A 14466-nucleotide genomic window follows, 5' to 3' on the forward strand; every position below is an offset into this window, starting at 1 on the left:
TGTGCTTGATCTTACTTTATAAAGATGCATTTCTCTTCATTATAGCTCAAAAATACATCTCCATAAATGTTTCCGGGATAAGGGACAGTATTCCACAGGAGCCTCCAAACTTTATGGCTATTTACTCGTCGACAGGTAAAAAGACACATCAGAGGACAAATAAATAACGTTCGTTCATTTTCTTGTGAGAATATCAGAAGGTGTATTGCGTTTAAACGTTAGAAACGAATCAAAGGACACTAGATCTTTATATCGTAAAAATATTCAATATAAGACAAACAATTGTGTGTTCACACGTTATTTATTTTTATGTATACAAGAGTAGTCCGGTGAATGTTGTAAAATGATTATCAATCACAGAGTTCGGAGCATGATAACTTTTATCCACTTGGACCCAGACTCTATCATTTGCTTGCAGGTGAACGAGGGCCATGTTGGATCCAGATTGAAGTTCATCCTCAGCCCCTGTGTAAACGTCAACGATTGTATCACCATTCTTCATAATCGCTACTTCGACCTGATCACGTTCTAGGACAAGGACTGTGATGGAAAAGAGGTATACTCCATCTATTGGGGAGACGAATACTCCGGTATGCCTGTCATACCCTGCTCCTACAGTGAATACGTCATCTTGCATATTAATATGTTGATTATCGGATAGTCCTCCCATGTTAGAACCCAGTTTTGCGTGGAATGCAATTTTGTGTTGCACGGCTGCAATGTAATATGGTGATAATATAGAAACCCTTAACTTTGTTGAAACTACATCATACAATTGTTTCGTCTTTCTATAACTCGAGAAATCTATTTTGATGTTTGGAGACTTTTCCCCCTCCTACCTCGAGCTAATAGACGCATCACTTTGTACAATAATCTGTGACTACCTTAATGAACAATGTGCCCGTCATATGTTCTACAAGGCATCAGACGTAGGTGTATTTTCCATAGACACGAGCATTGCCGCACTGAGTTACCATCAAACAACATATTTCAAATATTCTAGTCATTGTATCAGATAATGTATCGCATATCAGTAAGTTGGTACAGAAAGCAAAACTGAAATGAGATGTATAATAGTAAAAGCTCGTGGAAATACAAGCGGTGTGATCGTTCGTTGGTAATAAGGTCAATCGAAATGGATTTGCTTGTTTGGTGATGAATACATTAGCTCTCTATGTTTGACAGTTTCCAAGAAAAATTGCAAGAAAATCGTAACACACCTGTCAGTGTTGTTGACTGACGAGGAACATCTGCACGCGACCAAACGTCCAAATGATTACGATGGAGCGTCTTTCTGATTGTGATTTGTGAATATTATCCCTAGCAACACCTAGTCATGGCTGCTAATAGATTCGAAGAAATTTCAAACCAGGATTTGTTGGATCTTGATTAATACAGGGAATCCGCGAACAATAGGAATGCTGTAAACTCCTCTTTCAAAATTCTCTCAGTGTACAGCGAGAAATCAATGCTGTCTATCAGGTATGAATTACAAAACATGTTTGCAAGCTCAGAGAATTTGATAGTTAATGATGTAGATTTTTAACGGAGCAAGAATGATATTCAATGCAGTGCGAGTGAAACAGGAAAGAAAAGTTCACAAAGATCATACTTTAACATGAATATCCCTACAGGACTTCAGAATAACGGACAAAATAGCTTGTTGCCTGCTCAGGATCGGATCAGGTGTGAAATATTTTAAAGAGTTTTATATGAAAAGTGGCTAGGAAACCATTTTGAACTACAGGAATAAAAAAACAGATCCGCCTTCACGGCACGCCTTAATATATCTCCGATCACTAACCTTCAACAGGAAGGAATCATTCACGGCAAAACTTGATACAGCTCCGATCCCCTACCGTCAACAGCAGATTCGCCCTCATGGCAAACCTTGATATATCTCCGACGACCTTTTATCATAAACTGCAGGTCCGCCTTCAGGGCAAGTCTTAATATGTCTGCGATCCATTACCAAAAACACTACAACTCCGACCACTTAATGTTTTAAGCTTTAACATAACTCCTATCACTTACCGTTAACATCAGATCTGTCTCCACCGCAAGGTTTAGTGTATTTCCGATCTCTTACCGTTAACATCAGATCTGTCTCCACCGCAAGGTTTAGTGTATTTCCGATCTCTTACCATTAACTCCGGGTTCTCCTTTCAAGCCAACATTCCCTCTCTGTCCCTTACTTCCAGACGTGCCCTGTGTACCAGGATTACCTGTAAGGTATAGTGTTATATGTTTATGTTACATGACAATCTAATGTAACGTACATGGAAATCTAAAGCTGAAAAGATGTCTTCCCTTCCGGACCATTTGGCCTGGTTCTCCTTCTACATTTTCAAGGGTCTTCTTGCAAATCTGTATTTGTACCCGTTGTTTTATTGCCTATTAATCCAGTTTAATCAATGTTATTCGTTGGCTCCTCTGTTTGCATTTGCCCAATGTATTGTAAGCGCAGTTAAGTAGATTGTTATTTGAAATATGATTGCAATTATAGGCCATGGTTTATGTGTACGCAATCTCATAAATCGCTTATTTAAACTCATTGTGCGAAATAATAAATTCGTTTACAGTATAAATACAATGTCTACAACAAAGTGTCGGCCTTAACTGACTTTAACATAAACGCAAGAGAATACAGAAACACACGAACACAGGGATAGACCAACGTGTTCCGGAAGGGTATTGTTTTTTTGTTTCGTCGTAGACACCTTAATGATATCCAATAAAAGTGTCCTCAAAATGAGAGCAATGGTAGCCATATAAACTACATTATCCGTCAGCAATCGACATTTGATAGAAATCGTGATATTGGGATAAGTCACCCACCCACCCCACCCCCCTCCCCCAAAAAACAAAGCAACAAAAAACAAAAACAAACAATAAACAAATGAAAATAAAGATAATAATAGTAATACATAAAACATTATCCCTAATCATCAACATTTTTACGGGCATTTGAGGAGGGGGCGCTGGTATAGATGTAACACATTTTTCTTAAGTGTACGGGGTTCGATATGTCGATCGGACATGAAAAGTCATGGGGGTAACCTGTTCGACCACGTGGGTTTTCCCGGATTCCCGGTTTCCTCCCACGGCAAGTATCCTCGCAAAAATATTAGTTACTGATAGTTGTTTGGTTGTACAATGAAGTCTGCATTGACATAGCACAACCGGAGCATACTTTACCAGTGTTCCCTTTAGGCCCCGTTAAGCCAATGTAGCCTTGAGGGCCTGTGGAGCCAGTGTCTCCTTTTGGTCCCATGGAACCAGTGGCTCCTTTAGATCCATTGAGGCCAGCAACTCCTCTCGGTCCAATAGGACCTGTGTCTCCTTTAGGTCCAACTATACCATCAGCCCCTTTAGGTCCAGTGAGGCCAGATGCTCCTTTAGGTCCAACTATACCATCATCCCCTTTAGGTCCAGTGAGGCCAGATGCTCCTTTAGGTCCAACTATACCATCATCCCCTTTAGGTCCAGTGAGGCCAGATGCTCCTTTAGGTCCGGCGATGCCAGCGTCCCCTTTAGGTCCCGTGAGGCCAGGGTCTCCCTTTTCCCCCTTCAGTCCAACATTTCCTGCACAATAAGATATTTCAATAACAGAATTTCGCTGAGAGATGAAATGCCATTCCTCTGAGTAACATCAGCATGTTTATAAACACCCAGCCAGAATATTCATTTAGATATATTTCAGTTAGTATTACATTACCGCTGTATTATAATTTCTAACATTAGAAAAGTAGTAATGCCAAGAGTTCAAAGCAAAAAGGTAGAGCTCGGTTCGGTTCCCGGTTGCGTCCTCGTAACAGGTAAGGTAAGTAAAATAGGTTTAGTTACCTGATTGTGGACCATGTCCTTTCCAATTGTTCAGCAGGGAAAAGGTTGGCTTGAAGACTGCAAAGGAGGTTCGAGCATGTTTAGAAATGATGGTGTAATAGTTTTTTTATCATATAAAATGTGTCTGGATGATTCGACAATCACGCATGAACTATGCATCATTGTCAAATGATAGTGTAATACATATAATGTATGTATACATCCTGAATGATTTTGTCTTTTTACAATAATAGTATACGTCATCTAATGTCAAGCCTCGTTTTTTCAGTTCCTACCGTGAAAATATGAAATATAACTTGGTCACCTCAAATACACTATTTTCATGATCCCATAGACTTCGTGATAATAAAGTTCGACTTATATAAATATCGTGAATCAATATCAATTATTCGTTAATGTTTGGTGTCTATTATCCATAAAACACGTTCCTTGGTAGACTTTAATATTAATGAACAACCCTGCATTGCTACATTTCAACATATCTTTAAACCTATTTTGATGTTACGGATAACACTCCGAATTCCACACTTCAATCTAGCATCATTGACGAGTCCAAAAAGGATTTTATCTTCAGTATTTCTCTTTAACCGTATATAATACCCCACAACTCATATGTAAATGTGCTACTCACCTGTATAGTGTTTATGTTTCAAATGCATTCTTACCTGTTCCGCTCCGTTGGGAGAAAGCAGACCTTTCCTCCGATAGTCCTCCCAGATTTCTATTCTTTCGACGACCCCTTCTGTCTTGTTTCCTCCTATTATAGAAACACAGAGAAGTGTGCATGGATTTCTAAATACTAAGTAACTAAAACCAATCTAATAAAAAAATCGACTTGCAATTGTCGCTCCTCTAGGATACACTGCAATACTTGTATTGAAGTGTATCGTAGAGTATCGTAGAGGAGAGGGAATTAAAGGTCTAATTGTAATTAGATTGTAACTAAAACGGAACTATTCCTTTGTAGGATCATGATTGTATTAGTAACGACCCGTACTTTTATAGCTTAAACTGAATGGAATACATTCAGAAAATCAAACAAATGACAGACATGCTTTGGGAAAAAGTACCATTGTATCTGATATCCCTCAAAAGCCATATTGAACAGTTTTCAGCTTAATCGGAAAACATCTTATTTTTCACTTAACATCAGCTGCCATTATGATTTCATGATAAATTTGTTTTTGAAAAAAAAGCTATGTGTCAAATTATAGGCATTGATGAGTTACACCATATGAACGAGTTTTGAAAAAATATTTAAAACCATTGGTCATTATAATGAAACATTAGCATGTGTAAAGTGTCCACGACAACCAACACTTCAAAAAAAACAAAAAACAGAAAATACCCTGCATGTTCATCTACATACGGTCTTTATTATTCCAGCATAATCTCCCTAAAATCGTGGACAACTTTTTGAGTATTGGTCTGTAAAATACCCATCTTACCATAGTTCGTTTGGTTTCCATGGCCATAGTATTCTCTATATTGTCTTTAACAACCAAAATATAAATCTTACGAATACATAAAAGGAGAAAAGAAATCACGATTAACTGATTACTGATCTATCAGAGTTACTTCCGATGGCATATTATGTTGATATGGTTGACAACCTTGAAGGGTTACCATAAATGAAAGATAACAAAGAAATATTTTAAACACATATTACCTTACGTGGTTTAGCTCGACCGACACATCATGGAACTTATGTTCCAAGTCTTCGTGTTTTTGCCTGAGATCAACGAATTCTCTGATGACGTCATCCAGGACATTGTTCAGCGACTTAACCTGATGATGTAGGTTCTGCAACTGTGTATCAATAGGTGCCGCATCAGACAACACCAGACTCAAAAAGGTGATAATGAAGGCACCAGCCGCCATAATTATCGTGTTCCTGAACCGCAGACAGTTATGACCCCAACTATATTTAGTTTAACCTCTAAAGTGTCTTATCAGTGTTGAACAACATACGACAGGATCGTCGCATATCATCAAGAGCAATAAGGTTAAAGTGTCTTACACAACGACACAACAGCACAGACTGACCCGTTTCTTAGAATCCCGTATAACATCAACCAGTCTTCATCCGAGGTTACATGGCCGGCGCTCTAACCGACTGAGCCATCGCGGCCCATCTAACATATAACACTTTCAGTGATATTTCAAAGCCTATAAATCACCTGTATGGTACAATTGAACAAAGATAAATTGATCAGTTGTTGTATGTATCATGGCTAGCCATCGGTGTTACTGTCGACATGACCGTCAGTATAAAGAAAGCACTGGTGGTTGCTCCCGACAATGTCTTGTCGTACAGTGCGTACATAGAAACCCTGTTAGGCTACGGACCCGCAGCCAAAGACTCCCAACTGATGGGCGCCATTTGGTACAAAGACGACGCAGATGAAGTGGATACTAAGGACGATACAAGTACTCAAGTATTCAATGTGCAGAAAAGAAATGAAAGTACCGGTCGTACCTCGAGGTAACATGGATTTCACCAAGGACGACCTATTGCTGGGCTTGGTCGACACGGACGAGTTTAACGGTACCAAAACACCAAAAGTCCTTTCAAAACGCAGGAATCAACCAGAAGAATTCTACTGTCATTTTAGATATCAAATATAGAAACAACCGCATATTTCATTGATCGATTTCCAATTGAAAAATGCGAGTATGAGAACATTATTCGAAGAGTGATGGATATTTTATTAACCCATGAGGTGATTCTTCTTGTGGCGAAATAATCAAATCAAAGAGAGTTACCTCTCCTTGCACAAACCATGAAGCAAAAGTAACAATTTGTCCAAAAATAGCTCGGAATTATCAATAAAACAGCAGGACATTGTCTATGATTTTTATGGGTTTTTTTTTCTACAATCTTTTAATCTCTAACAGGTGTTTTCAACCATATAATAAAATCATCAATCATATAACGAAATTAGAAACAAATTCGCGGAAGGGGAATTATTTTTTGTAAAAATAAATATAAAATTTGTCGAGATTTATCGTAGAAATCGACTATTATTTGACTCCCCTATGAGTTCCGAATGATTCGTCCTGGCCGAATCGTTGCACCTAAAAATACGGCGACTGATTTCTTCTCTTGCCGTTTTTTGTTTGGAATAAATTGTTCAGACCAGTTAGTCGGCATGGGTTGCCAGTAAGCATGGTTCTACTGCCGGTGCATCAGTAAATATTTTAGTACGGATGGATATGGGTTTCACTTCCGGTGTCAGTAGATATGATTGCACCTACTCTGTTCCAGGAAACAAAGACTGCACTTTATTTATGCATTTATGTATGTATGCTTGTAATCGTGGGTTCTACGTCGTAGGCAACCGTCTTATGTCCTTCGGAAGTGTCTATATACAATGGTATATTTACTATTTCTTACATGGAAGATCATGATATCCATGTTTTGTTATCCCTACAGCCAAGTAGAGGGTTGAAACGTAATGACTGGAGCACTTTACAGTTTGATAAGTATCGATAAACTGTTAACCCTCACGCACATGTCATTTATTATCGAATTGTTTCTCGGGGTTCTGATGTTGATGTCAGCAAAGACTATTGATAGAAATGTTCATTTCCCAAATATTGTCATCACGCAACCAACGTCATGTCTCAACAGGTTGAGTTGAAGACAATGGCCATTCACGAAGTTATCTCGAAATAGACTGGTGTTGTGGGATTTTGATCATCTTTTAAATTCATAAAGCTGACTGCGCTAGTTGTGTCGACTTTTAGGTTTTGATTTGTCTTCTCTCCACCAACGGGGAAAGGATATTTATTAGTATAGTTTTAATATCCGTTTCGCTATAAAATGAAATAAAGAGCAATTTTAAAGATACAGCAGCACCACACTTCATACCAAGGGACAAAAAAAATCCAACGTAATAAGCCACAGTTCAAATTCAATCAATGAAACGCGAGAAAGATAAAGACGTGTATGGCGCCCCTCCTGCAATAGTACAAGAACAACAAGACCAGGTGTTCCGTAAGAGTAAGCGTTTCTGCTTTTCGACGTCACCCGCCATTCTAGGTCAAATCTGGGTTAAGATAAATCTCATGTGAGATTTCGGGTGGTGACAAAGTGACAAATCCATGGTAAGAAATAAAACCAAAAAAGTTATTTTTATCAATTTTATTACAATAAACATCCAAAAATAAGCTTGACTAACACATGGCCTTACGAAACAGATACAGAACAACACACAATCAAAAATAGTATACACTTGTGGGACCTGGTCCTCAACCTGCACTCTATCTCGTTAATATCAAATGTTAGCGGAAATAACTACAAAAAACTGTCACCCTAAATAACAGTATCTACCCTTGTTATAAGGAAAGTTGCTTCCTAATTTTAAGTCATTGCGAAAACAACAAGATCAAAATATGTCATATTAATATTTTTAAAAACCTATAAGTTATTGATGAGAATATCAGAGGGTATGTAATTTTTGTTACGAGACAAAATCATCATTTTTCCGATAATATAGATGAAACTGTCTATCTTACATAACATCGGTATTGCACAAAGTCTATACAGAAAAAAGTTTGATGGAATAACGATGAGGCTGTGGGTATATTTAGGAAAAATATAAACATGATGGACAAATGTATATTCTTATATAAATATGCCTGTTGAATACTGTTTAAACTTACAATAAATCACCTGTAAAAGGACGATAATTAGTTAATTACTATCAATTAATTTATCAATTAGTTGATTAATAATTAGTGTACAATTCAAACTGAACCCCACGATCTAAAATCGATAACACCAGAACATATTTGAATAACTGACTATTTGGTGAATATATTTCATATAGAGTAATGATAACCAATCAAAATGCATGTCACCAGTTGTACCATCAAATGCCCAAACCCTACTCAGCTTATTCATAGTCAAACTAAAACAAAATGTATCATAGATGTGAAAAATATATGGAAATTCATCGATCGAATACATGTCAACATCATATAATCTAAAGGCAGAAAAAAACACAGTGAAACATGAAGATATTCTGATCAAACTTTATATAACTTTTGAGTAATAAAAGTGAAAGCTAACAATGCTTTGACAAACTCCGTAGAAAAGCAGCATTAACATACACCAACAGCTGACATATTTCTTAGCTTACTGATCCGAATACGATAGAGTTATTTAAACGAAAGCATGACAGATAAAACTTTTCAAATAACAAATCCTTTCATGTTTTTCCCCAGCTCAAGAACCCAATCTATTTGATATATCATACATCGTTATTGAACTAACGATACTAATTGGAAAATCCCAGACAAACAAACTTGGACTGAACAGGAAGCAAGTAACATATACACAGTCTCAATATGTACAATGTGTTAATAAATTTATGTACGTATATATGATACAATGTGAAAAAAAGTCATCAGTATATATTATTATATAATAATTAAAATGACATATACACAGCTATCGAGTTCAAACATGAGACATTTCTGCGAACACACTAAGCCAATAGGTAAAAGTCTGTACATGGCTATCGACAAAACTACGAGTATTGATAACCAAGAAAAATAGATTTACTGGTCTTAGAAATAATACATCCCCTAAAAAATTATTGGATTATTAAGTTATTTAGATTAATGATTATTTTTGGAAATATCTTTTTGGTAAATATAATATCCTTTGGCCCTTTAGAATGACCATACATGGAGGCGAGTATTTGTCAAGACTTACTAATGTTTTAATGCCATCCTTGTGACATTTTAAATGTGTCACAATTTTTTGTATACATCCTAAATGTGTCATCAATTTCTGTGTACTCAACTTTGTCGTCATCAATTCTTGTGTATTTTGTTCATTGATAACTTATAAAAGTCTAAATTCAAAAAATCAAAGATGTTCTGCAATTTATTAGTTTGAATGGCGATAAGATAGTCAAGGCAGCACACGGGTATACATATTGCACTTCTATCCTTATTTATCCTACAGTATCTCCAGTTATAAGGCTACCCGTTATAATGACGTGAGCCTATGGCTTCTAAGTTCCAATCTAATGGATTTATTGTTAAGTCTGGCTTCTGAAGAAAATGCTTCATATATTTGCATATATATATGTGTGCGTGTGTGTGTATTTATAAATCAATTAGTGGTGCACTAATGATTAGTTTCAAAGGGGGATAACCCAACATTAATTTGGTTATAAGAGTGCATATATATGTGAGAATCACATATTGGCACTGAAAGCGATTGCAAGTCAAACATAATCAACACAGATAAGGGTATGGAGTACAAGTACAGTAGAACCTGTTATATTCTTTTTATTTTTCGTGACCTAATTCAATACATTAGAGGTGTTTCTATGTAGTCTTATAGATCAGATAGTGTTGGAACTCGTTACGCTGTTAAGAATTGGCGTTTTTAAGACCACCTTTCCGCTGTTGTTCGTACAGAAAAAACTAATATACTACATATCTTCCCTCTGTTCATGGGTCAAGCTTTTAGAGATCGTCTTCCCCCAGTTTAGTACACAGGACAAGCCGTTAGAAATTATCGTCAAGCTATATAGTATACGGGAAAAAAAGCTTTAAAAGATATTATCTTAAGCTGTTTAGTATACAGGAAAAGTTTTAAGAGATTATTTTCAAGCTGTTTTGTATACGGGAAAAGCATTAAGAGATTATCTTCAAGATGTTCAGTATACAGGAAAAGTTTTAAGAGCCAATCTCCAAGCTGTTCAGTATAGAGGAAAAGTTTTAAGAGATTATCTTTAAGCTATTTAGTATATGGGAAAAGCTTTAAAGTGATTATCTTTAAGCTATTTAGTATATGGGAAAAGCTTTAAAGTGATTATCTTTAAGCTATTTAGTATACGAGAAAAGCTTGAAGAGATTATCTTTAAGCTATTTAATATGCGAGAAAAGCTTGAAGAGAGTATCTTTAAGCTATTTAGTATACGAGAAAAGCTTGAAGAGATTATCTTTAAGCTATTTAGTATACGAGAAAAGTTTTAAGAGATTATCTTTAAGCTATTTAGTATACAGGAAAAGCTTGAAGATATTACGGTACAAGATTTTCTAGATCTTTCCGCTTGTTATAATTGACCATAGGAAGAAGTCATAAAAGAAATTTGAGGTTTGTACGGGTGTACTCCATTCCATATCAGTGTTTCGTATATACGGTAATAATAATATACCCAAGCATGAATAATATACAAGTATATGGCACTCAAACGAATACAAAATGTATTAGTGTATGAATAATTTATCCTCCGACGATTACCGATAATATGACTATGAATACAGAACAAAATATAACATCCAATTTTGACACATGTGCATGACGTTACTGTATTATGTGCACACTTGTGACGTCACTGAAAGGTGTGCAAGATTGTGACGTCACTGAAACATGTGTACAATTATGACTCAGCCTAATTATGTCCTCTACAAATGGAATGCAGATATCTTATATCACTTACATGCCTTTTTTTTACAGTTCATTCTTATTATTAACGAAAGCATGGCCCTCATAGGTTGGGACAAAATGACTTTTCACTGCACAAAATGACATTCTAATAAAAAGATGTTACTTCACGTGATCAACACTCTCCATTAAAAAAGTAAAATGATTTGTGTCGCCTTAAAAGTAATACTATCCGGCTAAATTGCATTTCGAAATCATAAATATTCTTCAACCTCGTCAGTTTCCACTACTGGTCTAATTATATTTATCTCGGTCGAAAGTCTCCTTCATGATCCGTACGTTGTCCTACAACAGTTGTGTTTTTTCTCCTTATCATGCTAATATCATATGATTCTTTTCTCAAAGGAAAATCAAATAATTTACACTGTACGATGTAAAAAATATGGAGGAACTTAAAACAAAATGCAACAATATGGTAACCTTTACATTATAATTTCCCCAGTATGATAATTGTATTTCTGAGGATAGATACAATTCAACACGGATTCATTATGATCCTGGAAATAACAGGTTGTAGTTTACGGTTAGGAATGGAAGTGGGGCGCCATACAAGATTAGACATATAAGGTGTTACTCAAGCATACACGGGAGAGTTTACCCACATTTACACTAACCTGGGGTGTCACGTGATCAATTTATTACATACCGAAAATATTGAACAATAGGACAATAGGACAATAGGACAATAGGACAACAGGACAGGTGTCACACTATGGCATTATACAATCTGAATAACATGAAAAGCATAACGTCACATAATAAGCATGAGCTCATAGCAGAATTACATAAATCTGAATCGTAGTGACGTCATATCCGTAATTATGACATCAACGAAGGAATTCGAGGTAAGACAGGAAGGCGGCAAACATAAATATTGAACAACGATGATTGATTAATTTCTGCTGAGTTTGGAACAGTTTTTGGTATTAAACTTTTCGTTAACAATCATAGATAAAATAAACAAAGAAAAATAATCTGAACTAGAGTCTGTGTTATCTGATTGCCATAACAAATAACTCACAGATAAAAAACTTAACAGTATCTACGAAACCTTTTCTGTACACAGTAACAGAGAAAAATCAACACAACCCGCATAAAGATAAGTCCATTATGACCTGTGATAATACATCTCAGAGGTCAAAGGTTAACGTCAATGGAGGGCAAAGGGTAGAGGTCAACTTGATGCTTCACTTTATAATCTATATTTACAAAATTCTTCTTTTTAAAAACGGTTCACAAATTTTCTTTTAAAAGTTTGAATACATTGTAATTTATTGCACAGCGTACGGTACACTGCATACAGATATACTATATAAGGAATTTATTCTCATGAATATTCATAGATTTTACCAGATTTCTACACAATCGGATCTCACGAAAACATTTACGTTACAGTGCACATATATGGGAGACGTTTTATACATAACGACCGAGCAGAAATGTTACTTTCAATAGACCACGTGACCACATAAACAAGAGCTGACGTATATCCGGTGTTTTACAACACGCAATAGCTACATATCATTTGCATATTAAAAAGATTACATATTTCTTTGTTGGTATTTCTGGTCCCGAGTAATGTATATACAAGTGATTAGGGCGTAGTTGATTGGTTGATGCTGGCCATCCAATGGACGCTCCTGTTGTTTTCCTACACGATTGAGCATATAATGATCGAGGTATTCCTGCATCAGCAAATCAAGTGCGCCCTTGAATCCGCTGGAGCCCCCGATATTCCTGGTCTCTGTGAGACATGGGCATAACTAGATTATAATATAAGGCGAGGAACAAACAGGCAATCGTACAAATAAATATATAATCAAAATGGAGCTGAGACGAATGTCTAAGCGTTCACGCGAGAGTTTCCCTGAGAATTTTTTAATAACTCTAAATAAATTGTAAACACAGATAAGAGTTTGATCCAAGTAATATGACTGCTGTGTAATAAAAAAAAGGCTCTCAAATTCATGTCGTGAATACAAGAAGTGTTTCCGGAACATATTACAGATTTTTGTCGCATACAGGGAAGTTTGATGTCATGGTGTATACTCTTTGGAACATTTTGCCAAAGACTTTTCGTCTCAGCTCCCAACTCTCTCACAATTTCACACAAGCAATACAGGGACACATATGCGCCCTTACAGGGCAACAGGGATTAGTTTCAACTAGCCAAGGCGATGGTTCAAACAGGTCCTCAAAAGTTAAAACACTTGTAATAATCCCTTCCCGTACAACTCCGTTGATATTACACAGTAGTATGTATGGAATGAATCAAAGTTATTGATCAACACTATTTTCTGATCAATCTGTCTGCATTGACGAAATATCACGATGTTAGTTCCGCCGACACACAGCAGTTATACTGTCAATCACCCCAATTTTTTTATACCCTGCCCGCTCCATGTTTATCCCCACTGACGTCACTAGGCACTGGGTTCGGTTGCCACGGGCAGCTGTGCCGGGGCGTCAGATGCAGGGGGTGTGGTCGCAACCTGTGGAGGTGGAGTGGGATCCACTTCCTGTGCCGGGGCGGGTTCATCCTTAGCTTCTTCACCCTCCGCAATCTTCAATAAGACAAATGCCACATAATACACTACGGTACAAATATACATATCAAGTCGAATTGATAGAATATTCGGCTTAATCCGCTGATATTGAATATCATTGTTGAAATACTTAGATGATATGTGTTGTAATAATCTATGAATTCGCTCCAGTTTAATAATTTGAAAAGTATCCTGCTCTCAAAACCTGCAGCCAAACAAATATTGATTTCAATACTGTCGGTATCATCAGAATTTTGAGTGAGTGCATACGTTATTTGTTAGTTGATGCAGCAAATAAGACAAGAAATATATGTTTAAAAAAGATAAACGGCATAGTTTTAATGCAGGTGGTTATAATGTAAAAATAGTGGTGAAATAAAATAACGAACTAATGCGTTTCAGCAATAATGTCAGTTTGAATCATTTTTTGGTGATAATAAGACTGCATTTGAATCAGGAATATCATTTTAATAGTGTTTTATTTGAAGATACATCCACTTATTCAGCTTGCATTCAACCTAAACGTTTTTCCGTTTTTAAGTGCATATCTACATTTTGCATTTACCGCTACATTGACAGACCAATCACATACTTCATCCT

General features: G+C 36.4%; 2 protein-coding genes across 5 annotated transcripts in view; both read right to left on the reverse strand.

Moving 5' to 3' along the window:
* Nucleotides 1-282: 282 nt before the first annotated feature.
* LOC117341514 (complement C1q and tumor necrosis factor-related protein 9-like) lies at nt 283-5858 on the reverse strand. Its single transcript, XM_033903384.1, has 6 exons — nt 5516-5858; nt 4512-4603; nt 3847-3903; nt 3199-3585; nt 2145-2225; nt 283-714 (listed from the first exon to the last, which is right to left on the reverse strand). Exons 1-6 carry the CDS (start codon nt 5725-5727, stop codon nt 308-310), a joined length of 1236 nt encoding a protein of 411 aa, XP_033759275.1. The 5' UTR covers nt 5728-5858; the 3' UTR covers nt 283-307.
* Nucleotides 5859-7978: 2120 nt separating this feature from the next.
* Nucleotides 7979-14466, reverse strand: part of LOC117341014 (neural cell adhesion molecule 2-like) — a 104900-nt gene continuing 98412 nt past the window's right edge. For all 4 annotated transcript variants that reach the window (XM_033902810.1, XM_033902809.1, XM_033902811.1 and 1 more), the window contains one exon: nt 7979-13884. In XM_033902810.1, the coding sequence (XP_033758701.1) occupies nt 13744-13884 (141 nt within the window). In that variant the 3' untranslated portion in view covers nt 7979-13743. The remainder of the gene's footprint in view (nt 13885-14466) is intronic.

This window comes from Pecten maximus, chromosome 13 (genome assembly GCF_902652985.1).
Source record: "Pecten maximus chromosome 13, xPecMax1.1, whole genome shotgun sequence".
NCBI lineage: Eukaryota > Metazoa > Mollusca > Bivalvia > Pectinida > Pectinidae > Pecten > Pecten maximus.

Bases quoted from the DNA above. Each gene is read 5' to 3' on its own strand.
- LOC117341514 (XM_033903384.1), bottom strand. From the start codon at position 5,727: ATGGCGGCTGGTGCCTTCATTATCACCTTTTTGAGTCTGGTGTTGTCT. The intron at 2,226-3,198 runs GTAAAGTATGCT...TATACCTTACAG, and splicing joins GGGGCCTAAAGGGAACACTG to GTAATCCTGGTACACAGGGC. The intron at 715-2,144 runs GTAAGAGATCGG...ATTACATTGCAG, and splicing joins AGGAGAACCCGGAGTTAATG to CCGTGCAACACAAAATTGCA.